Consider the following 22121-nt stretch of genomic DNA (forward strand, 5'->3'; position numbering starts at 1 on the left):
GACGTGGATGGGGCTGAGGACATAGCATTGGTCCTGGCCTGAGGCCACTGAGGCTGGGTCACTCCCAGCCTGGCCCAGCTCTCCTGTCCCCAGAAATCAGAGGCTCGGTTGCCCCATGGGCATGCAGGGGCACTCAGAGGGTCTGCTGCTGGCGGGGCTGGGCCCCCGTCCTCTGCTGCTCTGAGCCCTCACTGTGCCTGCTGACTGGAATGTGCTCAGAGTATGGCTTGGTTTCTATTCAATCAGAGAATATGATCCAAGGAGAGCCCTGAGTTTTGTGTCCTGGTTCCATCTCTGCTACTTTGATGTAATAGGAGACTTTGGGCAAGTCCTTGTTCCTTTCCAGGCCTCAAGTTTTCTTAACTGTGTACTGGGGTGGTGACAGACACCCTGTCTAAAACCAGCAGTCATCTGGTTCCTGAGATGGACACCGCTGACCCAGTTCAGGTCAAATTCACAGTCTGAGTTATGAACCAGTGGAGGTGACAGGCCCCAGGCCCCCAAAGCCTCCTCGGTTCTTAGGAATGAAGAGGTTGCCAGCACGTTTTCAGGCCTGGGGCTCATCTATCCCTCAGATGGGGCTGGCTGCCTTCCCTCCCCTTCCATGTGTCCTCTCATACCGCCCCCCAACTCCAACTGCTCCCCTGCCAAGGGAGTGCTCTTGGTCACAGGCACAGGAAGTAGCCCCTTGAGGGCTCAGCATCACCCCTCTGTCCTCCTTTATTTGCTTCCCACTCCTTTTTGTATCCATTGAGCTAGACATGGATCTTTAAAGATACCACGCCCTGGGATAGGATTCTGGGGAGAATCTATCAGACAGTCACACCTTAGTGATAATTGACTTGATCTTTTGCCAAGGGAAAAACAGACTTGACAGAAGGGAGGGCATGTCCAGAGCCTGGGATGTAGGTGGGAGAGGCAGGCGGTAGAGAGCCCCCAGGGGGCTGTGTGTGCTGCACAAACCCTTCACCCATGACCCATCCACCTTTTCCATTCCTTTCCCCAACCTTAGGGCACCCACTGGGAGTGAAGCACTGGCTGATATGTAACGCCATCTCTCCCTTTGCCCTCCCTGACCCAGAGTCCTGGGGACCCCCAGGCCACTTGGCCTGGTTGTTGGTGGGGGACAGTGGGATAGTCAGGGTTCTATAACTAAGCTCCCAGCATAGAATTTCCACGCTACAGTTCAGGTGCCATGGCAACCAGGGGAAATAAACACTCCGAGTTTCACAGTCCAAGTTCTGCCGTGACGTCATCTCCAGCTCCAGCCTGCTGGGGCCTGTGCTGGCTGTGCCCCAGACAGCCTCAGCTGCTCAAACCGGAGAACAGTCTTCCTTCCCAGCTTCCTCAGTGTCTGGGGTGGGAGGTGGGGTGTCTCAGGCAGGGCTACCCCAGCTCCTTGCCTGCTGTTTAGACCCTGCTGTAGCTGCTGCTGCTCCCTCCCCAGCCCCAGCCATGAAACCGCCCAAGGGGACCAGGAGCTCTGTGTACTTTGCACAGCAGCGAGAAAAGGAGCCATTGCCCTCACGGCAGGAGGTCAAGCAGACCCCTGTCATCATGGCCATGATAAAAGGTGAGAGCCATCCCCACCCTGGGCTTGGGCCCCCTCCCCTGTCGCCAGGACTCCTTTCAGCCTGCCACCTGCAAAGCCCCTTCCAACTTCCTTGAAGCCTTTCGGAAGACCTGAGCCTCCAAGCTGACCCTCATGGGAAGTGTTGGCTGCTGGGATTGTCCAAGTGGGTGCGGGAGGAGGGGAGCATGGGGCTGCAGTGAGGCCCGCTTTGGAAAAAGACTAGGAGCCTTTGTCCTAGCTTTAGCTTTCCTCACTTCTCTTCAATTTTACTCTCAAGGGACAGCAGACACTAATTCTTCTATGTTAGTAATGACTGACTAGTACTTTAAGTGGGAGTAGTTTAGTGCAGGGATTAAAGGTTTGGGTTCTACTGGATGATTGTTTAGAATCTTCACACTACCAGTTTGTGATATGTGGGTAGATTGATATTTCTAAGCCTCAATATTATGTGAAATGGGAAAAACAAGAGCATCTACCTTACAGCATTGTTGGGAGGCTTAACGGAAATAATCCATATCGGATGCCTAGTGGAGAACTTGGAGCAGAATAAGTTCTCAATTAACTGTAACTATTAGCTTCTTATTATGCATTGTCTGTCCAAGAGAAACTGCATTTTATCTGGAAATACTGCCTTCCCCCAAATGAAGCAGCTGGATGGATGCTGGGTTTGTGGCAGTGCGATAGCAGCAAGAACAAAGACCCCCAATATTCCCATGGTGCGCTGTATTGGGGCTTCCCCTGCCTCTGACCCGGTGGGCCCAGGTTGAGGACTGTCATGTCCATCGTTACAGGTCCGGGGCCCGCCAAGTACCTCCGGCCATCCTGCACGGGTTACATAGATCATGACATCTCCATGTTCAAGGCACCAGCTTATACCCTGCATAGCCGGCACTCAGAGAAGCGTGAGCGTCGCCACTCGAGTCATCCCCCTTGGGTTGGAGCTGTTGTTGGAGGTTGAGGGGAGAGACATTGAGCCATTCTCTGTAGCCACTGGGAATCTGAGTGGGACACTCAAGGGGCCCCCTGGGTCCAGAGGAAGCCAGCAGGGATTGAAGATGGGGCAACTCCATGGGCGAGCCTGTAGGGCATCCTGGCGCTGTCCAGCTGGCACAGCAGAGTCTCCTTTGTCTGGCCTTTGGCTGGGGCCCTTCAGCTCCGGTCGCCATGCTCTGCTAGGGTGACTTGCCATGTGGCCAGGCAGGAACAGTTAGGGGGCCAGGGGCGAAGTGGTGGCCCCCAGAGCTCCCCAGGTGGCCTAGAACCCCCTGAAGGGCAGGAGCAGCGGCCACAGATGACCTAAGCTGCTGGGCAGGGTGTGGTGGCATGCACCTAGGGGTCTGAGATCTGGGGTGCCTGTCAGGCTTTTCTCTGGGGAGAACAGCCATCTCAGCAGGGGAAGCCTCTGGCCTGGCTAGGCCTTTTCTGAATGCCAACAGCAGCCACAGGGCTATTACTTCTTGGCCCCAATCCCTGATTGGGTGGGTGGTTGCCCAAGCTGCTGGGCAGCTGTTATTTTACTGTTCCTCTGAGCAAGTTCTTGAAAATATCAGGTCATGTGTTAAAAGTCCAATTTTACAGATGAGGAAATCAAGAGTCCCCAAACACCCAGGAGCCACAGAATCTGAAGTGGGAGGGAAATCTTGCCTGGAGGCGGGCCAGGTGCTCAGTGGGGCAGCCTTTGGGGCTGACCAGGCCCTCTCCTTGGTTGCCCTGCAGGGAACGTGGGCCACAGCAGCCCTGGGCCTTGCTATCTCTTGGATCCCAAAGTAACTCGGTTTGGAATGTCCAGCTGCCCGCAGGTCCCCATGGAGGAGCGCATCTCCAACCTGCGTAAGATGGGGTTATGGACAGATGTCGGGGGTTGGGAGGTTGGGGGGTGGAGCGCACCCTTAGGACCTGGCAGGGGCAAAGGGTCAAGACTGTCTCCTTGGGAATGTCTGGATGCCGGTATCTCCCTGCAAGACACCGACATTGCGATGCTGACATCACCATGTCTTGAAGTCAATGTTATGACATGCAGCATGTCACCAGGTGATGTTATGATGACATGGGGCTCCTGTTGTGGATGCAATATTGTCATGCAAATGAACTTACAGACTATAGTGATCTCAGGATGTTTCTGTGTCCCGATGTCAGGATGGCCTAAGTGGCCATCTTTTTTTTTTTTTTTTTTGAGATTGAGTCTCACTCTGTTGCCCAGGCTAGAGTGAAGTGGTGTGATTTCAGCTCACTGCAACCTCCGCCTTCCAGGTTCAAGTGATTCTACTGCCTCAGCCTCCTGAGTGGCTGGGATTACAGGTGCACACCACTACGCACAGCTAATTTTTGTATTTTTAGTAGAGATGGGGTTTCACCATGTTGGTCAGGCTGGTCTCGAACTCCTGATCTTGTGATCCACCTGCCTCAGCCTCCCAAAGTGCTGGGATTGCAGGTGTGAGCCACCGCGCCTAGCCTAAGTGACCATTTGGATGTCCCTGCCCTGCTGCTGAGGTGGTCAGCCTAAGGTCACAGTGGATAACCAGGACCATCAGTTGGCTAGCAGAGAATGAGGTCTGTTCCCTGCTCTGAGAGCCCTCCCTTCCCACCACTCCCTTTCAGGCCTGAACCCCACCCTCGCATCCTGCCAGTACTACTTGGAGAAGATCCACCCACCGGGGGAACGTAGGGCTCCCCAGTACACGTTTGGCTACCGGCGCCCATACAGAGTAATGGACCCCAACCCAGCCCCCAACCAGTACCAGATGCCACTCTTGCTGGGGCCCAACACCCCTGTCAGCCGAGCTGCTCCCAGCTACAGTCTGGCCTCCAGGGACAAGAACTGGTTCTATAAGGAGGATGTGGCAGGAGGCCCTGGACCTACCAGGTACGCCCGACCTGAGCCATCCACCTATCAGAACCGCAGCCCCACCTACAGCATGGCCAAGCGCTTTGCCTACCCTCTGGACCTCACACCACGGCCTGGCCCTGGCTCCCACGAGGTCCAGCAGGTCACTGTGCACAAGCCCCACATCCCTGCTTTCACCATGGGCATCAAGCACTCACTCCACCTGTGCCCACTGGTCATCGATGTTCGTGACTGAGGCCCCTCCTGGGGCACTCACTGCCCCTCATCCCCAGAAATTATTTTTCTACACCAAATTGAGCGATTTGACCAAGATTTCTAGTAGCAGAGCCGGTGCCTGCTGAGCGTCCGGCACACAGAAGGCATTAGAGATATATTTTCATGTATTCGTTTTCTCCTTTTCTATTCACAGTTGCTTCCTGTGGGTCCTGCTCTGGGTGAGGGGCTGGGGACACTGGAAGGAATGGTACAGTCCCTGTCCTTGAAGAGTTCCATTCTGGTTCACCAGATGGGGAACCATACGTCTGTCCTCCAATGAGCCCCAGGCAGGGACTCGGGAGAGCTGTTCCAGTCCTACCACTAACAGTCTGTGTGGCCTTGTGCAGCTCCTGCCTCTCTCTGGGCTCAGGATTGCCCTTTAGACAGTGCAGTGGGTAGGCCTGGAAGAGGTCCAGGTTCCCCCAAGTTCCAGAACTGTGGGACTGTGCTGACAGGGGACAGTCCCAGAGACAGGGGCAGGGCAGGTGGGGGTGAGGGCAGAGGAGCGGGGTCCCTCTGGTTGGGAGTTGGGAGAGGAGTTTCCTTGGGGAGGGACCTAAGAGGACAAGAGGAGACTGTGCTGGGGAGGGCGAAGGTGGAGGTGAAGGTGAGAGCAAAGCATGCAGGTGCAGTGACAGGGAACTGGGGAGGTGCAGAGCGGCAGGGGCCTGGGGTGCAGGGGTGGGGCTGCTAACGAGGGCCACATGGTGGGCAGCTGGGAGGGGCCTCGGGCTTTGCCCTGAACATGTGAGGGCCGGAAGATGCTTTGGGCAGTGAGAGAAGCTCGGACAGGATGGGCAGAGCGGGAGGCAGCTCTCAGCCGGGCAGACTCCTGGGAACGGTCAGCTTGTCATATGCTGTTTTTGGGGAGTCACTTGCTATGTCCCCAGCCTCAACAGCTTAGCCGGGCAGTGCCTGTCAGAGGAGCAGCCATGAATTAGCCAGGAGAGGGCAGCGTTGCCTCAATCTTCAAGCCCAGGCCTGTGCCCACCCACCCAGGCCCCCACCTGCTCTGGCTTTGCTGCTGCTGGGCGGACAGGCGCCAGCTCCTGTTGGTCTTGAGGAGGCGAGGGTCTCTAGGGCCGACATTTGTCCTTCCTCCGTTCTTGGCATCCAGAGCCTCAATTCACCTCTACTCCTGGACACAGGAAGGTGTGAGAGGAGTTCTACTTTGACCTGGCAGCTTGAGGCCAGCGAGAGGCATGGAGGGGATGTGGCTGAGGTCAGCGGAGGGGCTGGGAGGGAAGGTGGGAGCCATGGAGTGGAAGTGAGGTGGGGGCGGTGAGAAGAGCCCCCAGACCCGATGGCTCAGGCAGAGGCACGCCATTCCGCAGAGCAGAGGGAGATGGGAAGAGAGCACCGCCTCAGAACCAGTGTCTAATGGCTCATCCTTATAAACCTGAACAATTTCCAGGTTTTAATTTAAAGCAAAAATTGAGGCTGGGTGCAGTGGCCCACACCTGAAATCCCAGCACTTTGGGAGGCCAAGGCAAGCAGATCGTTTGAGGTCAGGAGTTCAAGACCAGCCTGGATAACATGGCGAGACCCCCGTGTCTACAAAAAAATACAAAGATTAGCCGGGCATGGTAGCGGGCACCTATAGTCCCAGCTACTCAGGAGGCTGAGGTGGGAGGATCGCTTGAGCCCAGGAGGTCGAGGCTGCAGTGAGCTGTGATTGTGCCACTGCACTCCAGCTTGGGTGACAGAGCAAGACCCTGTTTAAAAAAAAAAAAAGAAAAGAAAAGAAAAGAAAATTGAATTGAAGACCTAACTTTGGACAGAAAGGAACAGAGGATATAATATTATTTGGAATATTTTTAGAAGCACACATACAACTAAATATTTAGAAAAGAGCCTGTGGTAAACCCCACTAGGGATGTCCTTGACTCTGGGCCCTGAGGTCCCCTCTCTATCTCACCTGCCCCCAGGCCCTGGGCTTTGCGTCTGGGCCTCTCAACAAGGCTGGCCTGGGCTGGCTCTTGGGAGGCTGCAGGAACTCGGGGATCCATCTGTCTTGTAGCAGATTAGAAAGATGTCATTTTGGCCGGGCGCGGTGGCTCACACCTGTAATCCCAGCACTTTGGGAGGCTGAGGCGGGCGGATCATGAGGTCAGGAGATCAAGACCATCCTGGTTAACATGTGAAACCCTGCCTCTACTAAAAAACACAAAAAATCAGCTGGGCGTGGTGGCAGGCGCCTGTAGTCTCAGCTACTCGGGAGGCTGAGGCAGGAGAATGGTGAGAACCCGGGAGGCAGAGGTTGCAGTGAGCCGAGATCGCGCCACTGCACTCCAGCCTGGGTGACAGAGCGAAGACTCCGTCATTTTGCCGACAGTGCCATTTATCACGGCAGCTGCAAAAATTAGTGATGCTTGGTCTGTAAGTGTTGGGTGGGATGGGAGCTGGCAGGTGACAGCTCCCCGGCATTACCAGGTCAGGGAACTGCAGGCCAACCTCTGAATAGGGGTTTTCTGACTTAGCACTGAGCCCAGGCGAAGGCCCTCTGTTGGAAAGATGAGGAAGCTGGCGCTCAGAGCCTGGAAAAAACTTTGGCCATATGACAATTGTTATTACTATTATTATTATTATTATTATTGAGATAGGATCTTGCTCTGTTGCCCAGGCCAGGGTACAATGGCACAATCTTGGCTCACTGCAGTAGCTGGGACTACAGGCACACGCCACCACACCTGATTAATTTTTAATTTTTTTTGTAGAGACATGGTCTTGCTATGTTGCCCAGGCTGGTCTCAAACTCATGGCCTCAAGTGATCCTCCTGCTTGGGCCTCCCAAAGTGGGATTACAGGCTTCAGCCACCATGCCCAGCCCACGTGACAGATTAGTGGCCCATCTCTAAATAAAGGTCTAGGTTTCGTGTGTGACCAGGGCCAGGGCTCGTCGGGGGTGAAGTGCTTTACTTCTATTAGGACTAAGTCTTACTTTTGCCTTTATGGCTCAGTCTAGGACAGACCTTCAGCCTGGCCCCAGCTGCCACCAGACAGGGGCAGGATTGGGAGCTGGCCCTGGAACTAGGACTCACTCTTGGGATGGGTTTATGGTCCCAAGGGAAGGGGAGAAGGAGGATGGAGGGTTCGGAAGGAATATCTGGGGGGTGAAGATGTTCAGATGAGAGATGGCCCCACCATCAGAGGGATGCCAACTCCAGGGAAGATGAATGGGGCCTCCCTTGTGCCTCAGTCTGCAAAAAGACAGGGTCATTTAGCTTGGGATCGACCTCTGGATGAAGCAGTCCCATCGCTTGACGCTGCCTTTCCTGTGGTAGTGCCCCCAGAGAGGTGACCTGCAGAAGGTCAGGCATGGCCTCCCGGGTCTGGCTGAGTGCAGCGTGGCCCCTTCTGAACAACTCAGGGGGTTCTCACTTGACCTTGCAGGAATCCCTGGTTTGATCCTTGTAGGACTTGAATCCGTATCTTCAGGTCACTAGACCCCACAGCCCAGCACTTGATCACACACAAAGCCCCCATCCATGCATTCATTCATTCAACAAGCATTTGCTAAGCTCCTGCCCTGTGCCAGGCTCTGGCTGGGCCCAGGGATATGGAGAGATAATCTTCACCTGGAGCCCTAGCCTCCAGGACGTCTGAGGCTGTGTCAGTGGGAGGGTGGGAATTCGCCCTTTCCCGCCACAAGCAGACGTTGGAGGGCGGATAAGGCTCGGTGCCTGGCAGGAAGCCAACCTGAGGTTCCTCCTTTCTCTCTAGGGGGCAAGACAGGCCTGACTCCATGTTGAGTTACCTCAGCCAGAGCTTGGTGGTGACATCGCAGTCCCATGAGCACTGGACACTGGCTGGGGTGGGGGCTGGTATCTGTTGTTCCATTGTTGCTGGAGGAAGCCCCAAGGCCAGCCACGACTCTGGTTCCCAGGACCTCGGATGATGGTGGCCCTGGGCCAGAAGCGAAAGAGGGGCCCTGCCTTCAGGGACACACAGATACACCATCTGGAGGCACACAGGTAGGGGCTGTGCACACACACATGTCCCTTACTGCACACATGTGGGGCAAGACACACGCACAAATGCGCAGACCCACACCTTACTCCACACACACACACCTGGTACCACCACTGCCTTCAAACACATGCTTCATGCTAGTCACAGGGAAAAAGCAGACACGACCCACGCTTATACCACACATGTGCACAGGCCCCACGCCACACACGGCCACACCTCTTACTCTCCCCACCCCGCCCTGTCCCTCTCTCCCAGGCATCTCATCTCATGCACAGATACATGCCCACCCAGGCTCACTGGTGCCCCCCGCTGCCCTGGAGAAGCAAGTCCACAAACCATGAGATGCCCCGACATGCAGAGAGAGGTGGGATGGGTGATGGGAGGGAGGTCAGAGAGTACCTGCATTCCCACAGGAGAGGGGACCACTGGCTTCTGTCAGCCCTCCATCCTCGGGCCTGGCCTCTGGGCACTGTACATGTGCTTGTGAGAGGGCATCTCCATGAAGACAAGCCAAGTGCCCACCCCTGCTCCCAGCACACAGAGACGCCCACCCTCGGGGCTGCTCAGGGATGGGAGGCCTAAACAGGAGCTCCTGGCACCTGGCTCCTTTCAGGGTGGGGTGGGGGGCTGGTGGGAGGACATATCCCCCTGAGTCCGTGGCCCTGCTCACTGGTGGAGAGTTGCCCGCCCCTCCCGTTCCCTCTGCTCCCTCTTCCTCTCTGCATCCACATCCTCCCAGCTGGCCTTTCTCTCCCCTAGATCCTCTCCCAGGACCAGCTTTCCTTTCCCTTTCTCTCTCTCTCTCTCTCTCTCTCTCTCTCTCTCTCTCTCTCTCTCTCTCGCTCCCTGTGTCTCTGACTTGCTTATCCTCTAGAATAATGATTGACATTTTCAATTACCCCCAAAGTAACAGCCGTTCTTGGGGCCTGGCAGAGGAGGGCTGCACGGGCGCGGGCACGGGCGCTGGTTTGTGTGTGGGGTCTGCAGGTGGCGGGGGTGGGGACGCCCACAGTCCCACTGTCCTTTGTTTGCTTTTTCTCATCCGGAGCCTTCATTTTTTCCTGGAAGATTGGAAGCACGTTTCCCTTCAGAGGAGGAAGGGAGACAGAAGAGAAATAAAAACTGTCATCGTCTTGTAAACACAGCGTAGCACCAAGTAGGGGCTTGGCAGGAGAGAGGGACATGAGGGAGAGGCCAGGACAGAGAAAGGGGGCCGAGAGGGATGGGGTGGGAGTCAGAGAGCAAGGTGGGAGGTAAGCAGGAGCCCCCCTCAAGGCCGGGTGGGTGGGTGTCCTGCAGGAAGGACTGATGGGAGGGGAACGAGGCGAGGCTGATCCAGGGCCGTGGGGGGTTTTGAGGAGACACAGCGTCTGCTGAGTGCCAGGCAGGCCCCGGGAGGTAGGCGCTATTCTCCGAATCCCACCCTGCGCCAGGCTCTGGGGGGGCGCTGAGGCGAGTGACAGATACGTCTTCGCACTCGTGGAGCATAAACTCTACTGGAAACAAAGCGGTGGCTTCGTGTGTTCAGCACTTATATCAACTGAGGTTCAGAGAGGGTGGGGGACCTGCCCGACGACACACAGCCGGAAGTGAGGGGACCAGGATCCCAGCCAGATCCGTGTGACCGCAGTCTCCTTTCACATCGCCTCTGCTGTGGGCACACTTTACTCTTATGTGACCTTGAACAAGTCCTCCCCTCTCGGCCATCAGTTTGCCCGTCTGGAAAGCAGCCAGCATGCTGGCTCTCTGCAGGGCTGCAGGTAGCATCAGATGTCTGGATGTGAAGGACCCTCAGCTCTGGCTCTCTGCCGAGCTGGCTGGCGGGTGGAGGAGCAAAGACCACCAGGTGCTGGGGGAGGGACTGGCCGGCAGGGAAAGGAGGCCGGATCGCAGATTTACTCCCTGCTGCCGCTCAGTGGCAATAATTGGGTACTGCAGAGGGTTGGTCTGGACGGCCACCTTCAGTTGGCACAAGGGCCAGAGCAGAAAGGCGCCTCTAGGGAGTATTGTCTGGTCCTCCCTGGCCCCATTTCTCGGATGTCCAGAGAAAGGAGGGACTCCTCCTTAGGTCATCCAGGGCAGAAGCTTGGGCTGGGCTTTCAGGGTGCTTCCCTCCATCCCTGTGGCACTCAAGAAGCCCCCAGTCAGCTTCAGAGCAAGAGAAACAGTTCTACATTCTCTGCTTGATGCCACCACCTCCAGGGAGCCTTCCAGGGTCTCCTTCAGTGGGAAGTGGCCTCACTCCTGCCCTGCAGTCCCACACTCAAACTCTCCTTGCTCCTCCTGCCCCACCCAACCATGACTGTCCTCCTGCCTGCAGCAAATCAGTCAGTGGGGCCCCTTGAGGCACGAGAGATGGTGGAGAGCCATTGTCACCACTCAGGGAGCATGTGCCAGGGGCCCACTCTGTCCTGCGGCTCTGCCTGCGTCCTCTCACTTGAACCTCGTAAGAGCCTTGCTAAGTTGGGGTTATTTTGAGCCCCATTTTTCAGGTGAGGGAAGGGCACAGAGAGCTTATGACTTTTACACACAGAGTGGTGGGGCAGGGACTCAAACCCAGGTCTGTCTCTTCTCTGGAGAGGCGCCCGCATTTGGAGGTGAAAACTACCCCCGTGGCCATATGACAGTCCACTGTGACCGGACACTGAAATGACCAGTCCAGGGGGCTTGTGGGCTGGGGTCTGGCTTCACCACTGTGCTGCTGGGTGACTTCCGGCAAGGCCCGTTCCTCTCTGGACCCTGGTGTGTGTGTGTGTGTGTGTGTGTGTGTGTGTGTGTTCTGGGCTACCTCAGAGATCCATTCTGGCTTTGAGTGTGGCATGTCCCATCTTGGGCAGGTCCCAAGGCTTGGGCCCTGGGAAGGAAGGGTTTTGAAGGTCATGGGGAAGGGTTGCAGATGGCAGTGTGGGAGGCAGAGTTCTGGCTAAGAGCTGGACCCCTTGGGTGCACCTCCTGCTTGCGTGTCAGTGTGTAGGGCTAGGGATCAAGGGGAGGTGTGGACTGTGAAGGTACGAGGGATCCGGCTTTGGGACAGGTATGGGGCTGGCCCAAGGGCCTGGATGCTTCTCCCTCCGCTGCCTGCCAGAGGGGAGTTTGTCTTGCAGGAAACAGCCTCATCCATCAGCGGCAATGGGGGGCTGACAGCGGCCACTCCCCGCCAGCCCCGGCTGGAGGCAGACTCATAAATCCCACGCCAGGCCGGGCTGTAAATTCCTGTGATTCACATCCAGCCTCTTGGAGGACAGAGACATTTGGGGCTGTGGGGCTGGCTGTTCTCTCCCGGACAGGACAGGTGGGCACTGGGGAGAAGCCTCTTCATGGGCCCAGCCATCTCAGATGGCCCCTGAGGAGATGCGATGCTGAGTCACCTCTGCCCACGCCCAGGCCACCGCTGCCTGGGCCATTCCTGTGCCCTGGCCCAAATCACCCTGGAGGTCACGTGTGTGGACACGCTCTGTGGCCTCAGAGATCTCGTGGGGCCTGTGGCCCTGTGAGTGGAGGATTACCCAGGCGCCGAGGCAAGAGACTGAAGGCACAGACTGTTTCAGCGTAACAAAGAAAATAGAATAAGAATAGTCACAATAGAAATTAGATATAGAGATGATCATGGATAATTATCAATTATTATTATAAACATTATTAATCATTACCTTTTAATTACTAATATAACCTAGGAATAACCGGCGGGTATAGGGTCAGCTGCTGAAGGGACATTGTGAGAAGTGACCTAGAAGGCAAGAGGTGAGCCCTCTGTCATGCCCACATAAGGGCTGCTTGATGGCTCCTTGGTCAAGCGGTAACGCCAGTGTCTGGGAAGGCACCCATTACTTAGCAGATCGCAAAAGGGAGTCTCCTTTCCTTGGAGGAGTCAGGGAACACTCTGCTCCACCAGCTTCTTGTGGGAGGCTGGATATTACCCAGGCCTGCCCGTAGTCATCTGGAGGCCTAAACCCCTCCCTGTGGTGCTGTGCTTCAGTGATCACGCTCCTTGTCTTCTTTCATGTTCCTCCCGTACTCCTGGTTGCTCTTTGAGGTTCGTAGTAGATAGCAGTAGAAGGAATAGTGAAAGTCTTCAAGTCTTTGATCTTGTAAGTGCATAGAATAAAATGCTGATGTATGCTGCCTTCTCTCTCTCTGCTCCGGCTGCCTAAGAGGAAAGGGCCTCCTGTCCTGTGGTCAAGTGATTTGCTTCACCTTGTCAATCACTTAGAAGATTCATCCTCCTTACCCTGCCCCCTTGTCTTGTACGCAGTAAATATCAGCGCACCCAGTCGTTTGGGGCCCCTACTGGTCTCTGTGTTGTGATGGTAGTAGTCTCCCAGGCCCAGCTGTTTTCTCTTTATCTCTTTGTCTCCTGTCTTTATTTATTACAATCTCTCGTCTCTGCATACGGGGAGAACACCCGCTAAGCCCTGTAGGACTGGACCCTACATGACCGGGAGGGTTGGCTCCATGAGCCCCACAGTGAGGTCTCCTGCCAATCTGCAGGGCATTCTGTCTTGGGGTTGTGAGGACACAGTGGGAGATTGGGGCCCAGTCTGTACATCTCTCATTCCAGGGAGGCCAGGGCCCTGAATCCACTGTCCCTTAGGCAGGAAGGGGACAGGGACACTCAGGTTAGGGCTGCAGCCATTTGTCGACTTTCATCAGGACTTTTGCCACACTCACATGCCACCGGAACTCTTCTTAGTGTTTTTTAGAAATCAGCTTACTTTTAAAATTTAAGTGTGTGTTTTAGCCTCGTCTTTAGCCATATTTGTGAAATCAGGGTCTGATATACTAGTCAAATACCCTCACACATGTACACATACACATGTGCGCACACACACTCACACAGACACACACATATACACATATATGTGAAAATATACACATGAAATATATCCATGAAAGTAAACACATAGTTAAAATAGCAAATGCTCAGCTCCGTGTACCATCTAATCCTGCTTTAGGTTTAGAGTGGCTCTAGTCTCCCCCATTATGGGTGATTCCTTACGGGTGATACAAAACGGGTTCAGCTGGCTCACAGAGCTGAGCATTTACCAGCCATTCTAGCCTTCCCCCACTTTACAGACAAGAAAACCTAGGTCCAGAGAGGTGCAGGGCCTGCCCGAGGTCGCACAGCACTGGGATTAGTGGCCAGCCTGCCTGACTCCCAGTTGAGTGCTCCTTTGTGGAAGCACACTCTGTGTCTGCGGTGTGCAGGGCTCCTTCCTCCAGAAGCACATGTGGACTCACAGAGGCCTTTTGGAGACAGTGGCCTAACACGCCTCCTTCCCCCCCACCTCCCAGTGCCCAGCACCCTCACTGGCCGGCACGGAGCTGGGTGTGCAGCCACTCGGCACACTGATCCATACACGGGGGCAGAGTCACAACACAGAAGCTTGCCTGCACACAGAGGCATTTGCGCCAGCTCCCTGCACACTCGTGCCTGGTGTGCTCCGAGGACCACCTGTGCTGCTCATGGAGACAGGGCTAATGTCCAGGAGACAGGAGACAGCTAATGTCCAGCTGTCATTTCTCTACTTCAGGTCAGAGAGTCTGACCCACTTAAGAGCCTTCCATGGCTCCCTACGGCCTACAGCATTGAGCCCCAAAACTCATACTCTTCAGACTTCGAAGATTCTCCACCCTATGCCCCACCCTCCCCACAGAGCTCTTCCTCATTCTGTCTCTGTTCCCTGCTTTGGCCAGCAGCTGTCCTGGATGCGGCCCACACTGCACCTCTGCCCACACTGCAGCCTCTTTACCCAATACCCTCCAATTCCTCGCCACGTAATTCTTTCTCAGTTATGCCCCGGACTGCATTGAAGCCAGGCTGTCTTTCTTTTTTTTTTTTTTTTTTGAGACGGAGTCTCACGCTGTTGCCCAGGCTGGAGTGCAGTGGCGCGATCTCGGCTCACTGCAAGCTCCGCCTCCTGGGTTCACGCCATTCTCCTGCCTCAGCCTCCTGAGTAGCTAGGACTACAGGCGCCCGCCACCGCGCCCGGCTAATTTTTTGTATTTTTAGTAGAGACAGGGTTTCACTGTGGTCTCGATCTCCTGACCTTGTGATCTGCCCGCCTCGGCCTCCCAAAGTGCTGGGATTACAGGCTTGAGCCACCGCGCCCGGAAGCCAGGCTGTCTTAAAGAAGCTCTCCCAGACTGCCCTTTTCACCAAGGCAGGGTCATGACTTGCCAAATGTTTTGCTTGCGTTAGTAAGACTAGAGTTGGAGCAGGCATCAAACCTTACATCCCATATGTCACACCTCACCACAGACCTGGGTGCCAAATACCCTGAAGGGTCTGAACTCACGTTGGTAGTTAGCAAAGTGCTCCTATGGCCACATCTACAGTTAACACAGCATCCCTATGGCCACTGTCTCCCTTGATCCCCACAGCCACTCTGGGAGAAAGGCAGAAAGAAATCATTTGATAGAAAGGACACTGAGGCTCTGGAAGGGAAAGGGACTTGCCTGAAGTCCCAGGGTGAAGCAGCATCTCTGGACTCCCAGTCCAGTGGTCTTGCCCAATACCATGCTGCTTGCCTCTACCCATCTCCGTTGGTCATCAGAGCATCATAGAGCAAGCCCCAATCCTTGCCTCATTTTGATTTATGGGCGCTGGACCCACAGCCCCACCCTACAGTCATTTGGAGACAAAAACAGATGCTATTGTTCTTCCTTAGAGAACGTGGCCAGTGGAAACAGGGCACACTGGGAATCAGAGTGAATGTCCTTGCAAGAGGGCCATGGGTCAACAAGTCCAAGCCAAAAGATGCAGAACGCTTTTCCTTAGAAATCTTCGGAAGTGAAGCAGGCTTCAGACACTCCTGTCCCTGCCCCTGCAGCCAGCCCTACTATATTGGTTTAGATCCCGTAGGGTGGGGCGGGGGTGTGGGCGTGGTGGGGGTGGAGGAAAATATCAGGTTGCCCATGGCCCCCAGGCTCCTGTCCTGGTCCAGGCCTGGGTGCCATTCTTACACACTCACACTCGTGTGCAAGCTCCCCCCCACACATAACACACCTTGATGGTCACACAGTCACAGCCTGGTCTCTGCTCCTGTGGGCCAGTGGCCGGACACCCCTTGGAATGGCTCAAAGGAGTCAGGACTTGGAAGTGGGGACATCAGGGTAGCTGAAGGAAATCCACACAACCAGAGCAGATCGGAGTTCAGACTCTCTGACCTGAGGTAGGCTCCCCAGGGGCTGGGAGAGGAGTTGGAGGGAATGGAGGATGGAGCACACACAGAAGAAGAAAGGAGGAGGAATGCAAGGTGTAGGGCAGCTGCCAAGAGTGAATATGGAGGGAAGCGCCATGTAAGTGCTGGAAAGAAGCGGGCAGGTGGGACGAGCCCCATAGCCCCCTCCCTAAAAACAACCACCTCCGGGACTCAGTACTCCTTTGGGGGCAGGCTCCGTCAGCCCTCGGCCACTCAGGGCTCCAGCACCCACGGTCCGAGTGCCTGGGATGGAGACGGCCAGTTCTGGCTACCAGGTCCGATACTCTGGAATCCAGCCCCATTTCCCTCCTGGCCACGTCCGTCCGGCAGCCTCTCCCGCCCTATTCAGCTCCTACTCACCTGGGGACCCCCGGGCGGGAGCGCGAGGGCACCTGCCAGGGGAGGGCCAAAGGGGTCGGGGAAGCCCCCTGGTGCCTGCGTCAGGCCAGGACGCTCTGCACCTGCGGCCAGGACGCTCTGCACCTGCAGCCAAGAGTCATCCACGGGCGCCCGTGGGCGTGCTGACAGTGGTCGTGCTGATGTCACCAATGGTGCTGGGCGCCTCCCTCAGCACGTGGTGCATGCGCAGCATCTGGTCTCCCCGCTGTGCCTGCTCTGTCCACTCCTCCATCAGCATGTTCTGGTTCCCACTCGAGTACAGGCTGGCCAGCAGCTCCAAGAAGATGAACTCCTTGGTCTGAGAGTAAAGGGGGAAGGAGGTTGGAACCTGATGCCTTGCTGCTCTGGCCGCCCCACGGGGCCCTGCTGGGAATGTGTGCTGGACTTGGAGCCCTGAGTATGGCTTTTCAGGCGGCTTCTACACCGCTTAGATTGGAAGATCTGCCTGCCCACTGCCCTTTTCTCACTCAGATGAGGACACTGAGATCCAGAGGAAGAGTCACCTGTCCAAAGTCACAGTTCTGGGAAGGGACTTAGGATCTATCATGCCACCAGGACACCTGTCTACTCAGTTTTTAATTTTTGGAGATAGGATCTCGCTCTGTCACGAGGCTGGAGTACAGTGGGCGAGATCATCGCTCACTGCAGCCTCAACCTCCTGGGGTCAAAGTGATCCTCCAACGTCAGCCTGTCGAGTAGCTAGGACTACAGGCACGTGCCACCACCAAGCCCAGCTATTTTAAAAAGTTTTTATATAGAGATGAGGTCTCATTATGTTGCCCAGGCTGGTCTCGAACTCATGGGCTCAAGTGATCCTCCCACCTCGGCCTCCCAAAGTGCTGGGATTACAAGCATGAGCCACTGTAATCCCACGTTATATTTCTATGGGACAACTCTGGTCTGGACCGTGTCTCCCTTTCTGAGGATGGTCCCACAAGGCTGGTCGGCATCTCCCCCAGGCCAACATGGCCACCTGGGTCCCCAGTGCCACAGGAATTCCCTACCCCCATGAGGCGGCACATGCACGTTGTTGATCATGAGGTGGATGATGGTCTTGGGCATGAGGTCCTGCACATTCTTGTTGACAATGGCCATGTTCTGAATGGTCTCCACTTGCTGCTCCAGCTGTGGTCCATGGAGTGCATGAAGCTATCGGAGCCATTCCCCTCGGTCTTGCTGGCCGGCCTGTCATGAAGAACACAGGGCATCAGGGTACACAGGCCATGTCGCCAGGCTCCAGGCATCTCCTGCAAGGGTACCTGGAACATTGATGCAGAGAGAGAAGCAACTGGCCTAAACAGACACCCAGATCCCCACATGCTCTAAAGGGTTTCAGGTCTCTGCCCATCCCTATATCTCTCAGGACCCCAGACTCCCCTGATTCAGTCTTATCTTGTTTCTGACTATAGTACCCAGAGTTTGCCTCAATTTCCCAATCCAGAAATGAGAAAACAACATCTGCAGGTCCTTTGCTTAAAGACCTGGCCAGAGCTGGTGCCAGGCTGCAGACGCCTGGCAGGAAGCAAGAGAAGGTCACACTCACTTTCTTCTCGTCCTGGGAGGCCCACACACCAACACTGCCACCACTGCTGGCACCAGGGAGCACAGCCAAAGTAGACACACACAGCGGGGAAAAGGGGAGAGATTGAGTGAAGCTGGGACACTGCACCCCAACTCTAAGGCTCCTCTAGACAGTGCCACAGTGAAATAGGGGAGAAAAGAGAAGGCAGTCACAGGATGAAGGGGTGGCCTACCCCTCTACACCTGTGGGCGTTTCTCATTAGGTGGAACTAGAGACTTGAGAAAAGAAATGAGACACAGAGACAAAGTATAGAGAAAGAAAAAGTAGGCCCAGGGGACTGGTGCTCAGCATAAGAGGGCACTGGTCTCTGAGTTCCCTAGTATTTATTGATAATTATCTTTGCCATCTTAAAGATAAGGGAGTGGCAGGATAATAGGATCATTGTAGGGAGAAAATCAGCAGTAAGACATACGAATAAAGATCTCTGTGACATGAATAAGTTTAAAGGAAAATGCTGTGCCTTGATATGCATATGCAAACATCTCCATAAACCTTTTAGCAGCATTGCGCCAGCAAGTCCCACCTTTGGCCGAAAGGTGGTTTTCTCCTATCTCAGTAAACAGACCATACAATCGGGTTTTACACCGAGATGTTCCATTGCCCAGGGACGGGCAGGAGACAGATGCTTTTCTCTATCTCAACTGTCAACAACCGCCAAGAGGCCTTCTTTCCTCTTGTACTAGTCCTCCTCAGCACAGACCCTTCACGGGTGTCAGGCTGGGGGACGATCAGGTCTTTCCCTTCCCATGAGGCCATATTTCAGACTATCACATGGGGAGAAACCTTGGACAATACCTAGCTTTCCTAGGCAGAGGTCCCTGTGACCTTTGGCAGTGTAAGTGTCCCTGGTCACTTGAGATTAAGAGAATGGTGATGACTTTTAACCAGCAAGCTGCCTTCACACACTTCTTTAACAAGGCACATCCTGCACAGCCCAAAATCCATTAAACCTTGAGTCACCACAGCACATGTCTCTTGCAAGGACAAGGTTGGGGGTAGGGTCACAGATTAACAGCATCTCAAATACAGAACAAAATGGAGTCTCTTATGTCTACTTCTTTCTATATAGACACAGTAACAGTCTGATATTTCTTTCTTTTCCCCACAACAAGAAACCAGCATCATAGAAAGGGCATGCAGGAAATGCCATCTGTGGCAGAGAGGGAGACCCAAAACTGCCACTGGAGAAGGATGGGAGGACCAGAAAACTTAACTCTGATCTCACCCCCAGAGTAGATAGTGGGGAGGATTCCTGGTTATTTCTGAGTCAAATAAGGGCTCAGAAACATGGCATGACTTGGCATTGCTGTGGATGGTGCCCCAGGGCCCCCTAGTATCAGCAGCTTGCCCCTCCTCTCCTTGCCCTGCTGCTCACCCCAACACACTCAAGGTACATGCCAGCCCTCAGAAAGGAGGACTTCCAGCTCTTCACCTCCTCCTGTGTCTCACGGGCCAGCTCCAGCTGCTGATAATCCTTGTAGAAATTCCTGCAAGACAGGGCAGGCAGTGAGGGCAGATGGGCAAAGGCCCACCCTCCCTGGGGGCTAAGGGTATGCCTGGACTTTGGGGTCATCATACCTGAGGCAAGTCCTGGCTTGCTCATTTCCCAGCTGTGTGATTCTGGGTAAATCCCTTCCTTTCAGCCTCAGTTCCCTTATTAGGAAGATGGGTTAATAATAATTCCTGCCTTGTTATGGTTTGGCTGTATCCCCATCCAAATCTCAACTTGAATTGTATCTCCCAGAATTCCCACACGTTGTGGGAGGGACCCAAGGAGAGGTAATTGAATCAGGGGGGCTGGTCTTTCCTGTGCTATTCTCATGATAGTGAATAAGTCTCATGAGATATGATGGGTTTATCAGGGGTTTCTCCTTTTGCTTCTCTCATTTTCTTCTGCTGCTGCCAAAGTAAGAAGTTCCTTTCACCTCTCGCCATGATTCTGAGGCCTCCCCAGCCATGTGGAACTATAAGTCCAATTAAACCTCTTTTTCTTCCCAGTCTCAGGTATGTTTTTATCAGAAGTGTGAAAATGGACTAACACATTAAATTGGTACCCTTAGAGTAGGGCATTGCTGAAAAGATACCTGAAAATGTGGATGTGACTTTGGAACTAGGTAACAGGCAAAGGTTGGAACAATTTGGAGGGCTCGGAAGAAGGCAGAAAAATGTGGGAAAGTTTGGAACTTCCTAGAGACTTGTTGAATGGCTTTGCCCCAGAATGCTGATAGTGATATGGACAATAAAATCCAGGCTAAGGTGGTCTCAGATGGAGACAGGGAACTTGTTCGGAAGTGGAGCAAAGGTGACTCATGTTATGTCTTAGCAAAGAGACCGGTGGCATTTTGCCCTGCCCTAAAGATTTGCGGAACTTTGAACTTGAGGGAGAAGATGTAGGGTATCTGGCCGAAGAAATTTCTAAGTAGCAAAGCATTCAAGAGGTGACTTGGGTACTATTAAAGGTATTCAGTTTTATAAGGGAAGCAGAGCATAAGTTTGGAAAATTTGCAGCCTGACTATGCGATAGAAAAGAAAAACCCATTTTCTGGGGAGAAATTCAAGCCAGCTGCAGAAATTTGCATAAGTAGCAGGGAGCCTAATGCTAATCCCCAAGACCATGGGGAAAATGTCTCCAGGCCATGTCAGGGACCTTCATGGCAGACCCTCCCTCTTGGGCCCACAGGCCCAGGAGGAAAAAGTGGTTTTGTGGGTTGGGGCCAGGGACCCTGTGCTGTGTGCAGCCTAGGGTCTTGGTGCCCTATGTCCCAGCCACTTAGCTGTGGCTGAAAGGGGCCAACATACAGCTCAGGCTGTGGCTTCAGAGGGTGGAAGCCCCAAGCCTTGGCAGCTTCCATGTGGTGTTGAGCCTGTGAGTGCACAGAAGTCAAGAATTGAGGTTTGGGAACCTCCACCTAGATTTCAGAGGATGTATGGAAATGCCTGGATGCCCAGGCAAAAGTTTGCTGCTGGGGCCCTCATGGAGAACCTCTGCTAGGGCAGTGCAGAAGGGAAATGTGGGGTCAGAGCCCCCACACGGAGTCCCTCCTGGGGCACTGCCTACTGGAGCTGTGAGAAGAGGATCACTGTCCTCCAGACCCCAGAATGGTAGATCCACTGACAGCTTGCACCATGTGCCTGGAAAAGCTGCAGCACTCAATGGCCAGCCCATGAAAGCAGCTGGGATGGAGGTTGTAACCTGCAAAGCCACAGGGGTGGAGCTGCCCAAGACCATGGGAACCCAACTCTTGCATCAATATGACCTGGATGTGAAACATGGAGTCAAAGGAGATCATTTTGGAGCTTTAAAATTTGACTGTCCCACTGGATTTCGGACTTGCATGGGCCTTGTAACCCCTTTGTTTTGGTCGATTTCTCCCATTTGGAACAGCTGTATTTACCCAATACCTGTACCCTCATTGTATCTAGGAAGTAACTAGTTTGTTTTTGATTTTACAGGCTCGTAGGTGAAAGAGACTTCCTTTGTCTCAGATGAGACTTTGGACTGTGGACTTTTTGGGTTAATGCTGAAATGAGTTAAGATTTTGGGGGACTCTTGGGAATGCATGATTGGTTTTGAAATATGAGGGAGGACATGAGATTTGGAGGGGCCAGGGGTGGAATGATATGGTTTGGCTGTGTCCCCACCCAAATCTCAACTTGAATTGTATCTCCCAGAATTCCCACGTGTTGTGGGAGGGACCCAGGAAGTGGTAACAGAATTGTGGAAGCTGGTCTCTCCCGTACTATTATCATGATAGTCAATAATTCTCATGAGATCTGATGAGTTTATAGGGGTTTCTGCTTTTGCTTCTCTCTCATTTTCTCCTGGCACCACCATGTAAGAAGTGCCTTTTGCCTCCTGCCATGAGTCTGAGGCCTCCCCAGCCATGTGGAGCTATAAGTCCAATTAAACCTCTTTTTCTTCCCAGTCTCAGGTATGTTTTTATCAGCAGTGTGAAAACGGTCTAATACATCCCTCTTCAGATCACTGTGACGATTCAGCCAAACATTATCCTAAAAAAAATAAGTTAAAAGTCTTGCTTAAATATGACAAGCTTATAAAAATCAACAGAAACATTATATTAGAATTTCTAAAGTAATTTCCATTGAAATCAAGAATAAGAAAAACTGCTGCTTTCCCCAGTGTTAGTCAACATTATTTAAAATGTTTAGCTAATTAAACTGAAAAAAAAAATTGGTATGTATATTGTACAAAAAAGGTAAAATTGCATATTTTTGTATATAATAGAGAACAGAGAAAATCTAAGATTTTAATAAGATAAATACTACAATAAA

At 53.7% G+C, this 22121-nt stretch overlaps 1 protein-coding gene across 1 annotated transcript; it reads left to right on the top strand.

Moving 5' to 3' along the window:
• The first annotated feature begins 1271 nt into the window (after positions 1–1271).
• CIMAP1C (ciliary microtubule associated protein 1C) lies at positions 1272–6429 on the top strand. The gene is made up of 4 exons (XM_001104221.5): positions 1272–1573; positions 2365–2475; positions 3290–3403; positions 4172–6429. Exons 1-4 carry the CDS (start codon positions 1456–1458, stop codon positions 4651–4653), a joined length of 825 nt encoding a protein of 274 aa, XP_001104221.1. The 5' UTR covers positions 1272–1455; the 3' UTR covers positions 4654–6429.
• The last annotated feature ends 15692 nt before the right edge of the window (positions 6430–22121 follow it).

The sequence above is a fragment of the Macaca mulatta genome, chromosome 7 (genome assembly GCF_049350105.2).
Source record: "Macaca mulatta isolate MMU2019108-1 chromosome 7, T2T-MMU8v2.0, whole genome shotgun sequence".
NCBI classification, from domain to species: domain Eukaryota; kingdom Metazoa; phylum Chordata; class Mammalia; order Primates; family Cercopithecidae; genus Macaca; species Macaca mulatta.

Excerpts from the sequence above, each read along its gene's own strand:
- CIMAP1C (XM_001104221.5), top strand. The coding sequence starts at position 1,456 with ATGAAACCGCCCAAGGGGACCAGGAGCTCTGTGTACTTTGCACAGCAG. Across the intron at positions 1,574-2,364 it reads CATCATGGCCATGATAAAAG|GTCCGGGGCCCGCCAAGTAC; the intron begins GTGAGAGCCATC and ends CCATCGTTACAG. Across the intron at positions 3,404-4,171 it reads GGAGCGCATCTCCAACCTGC|GCCTGAACCCCACCCTCGCA; the intron begins GTAAGATGGGGT and ends ACTCCCTTTCAG.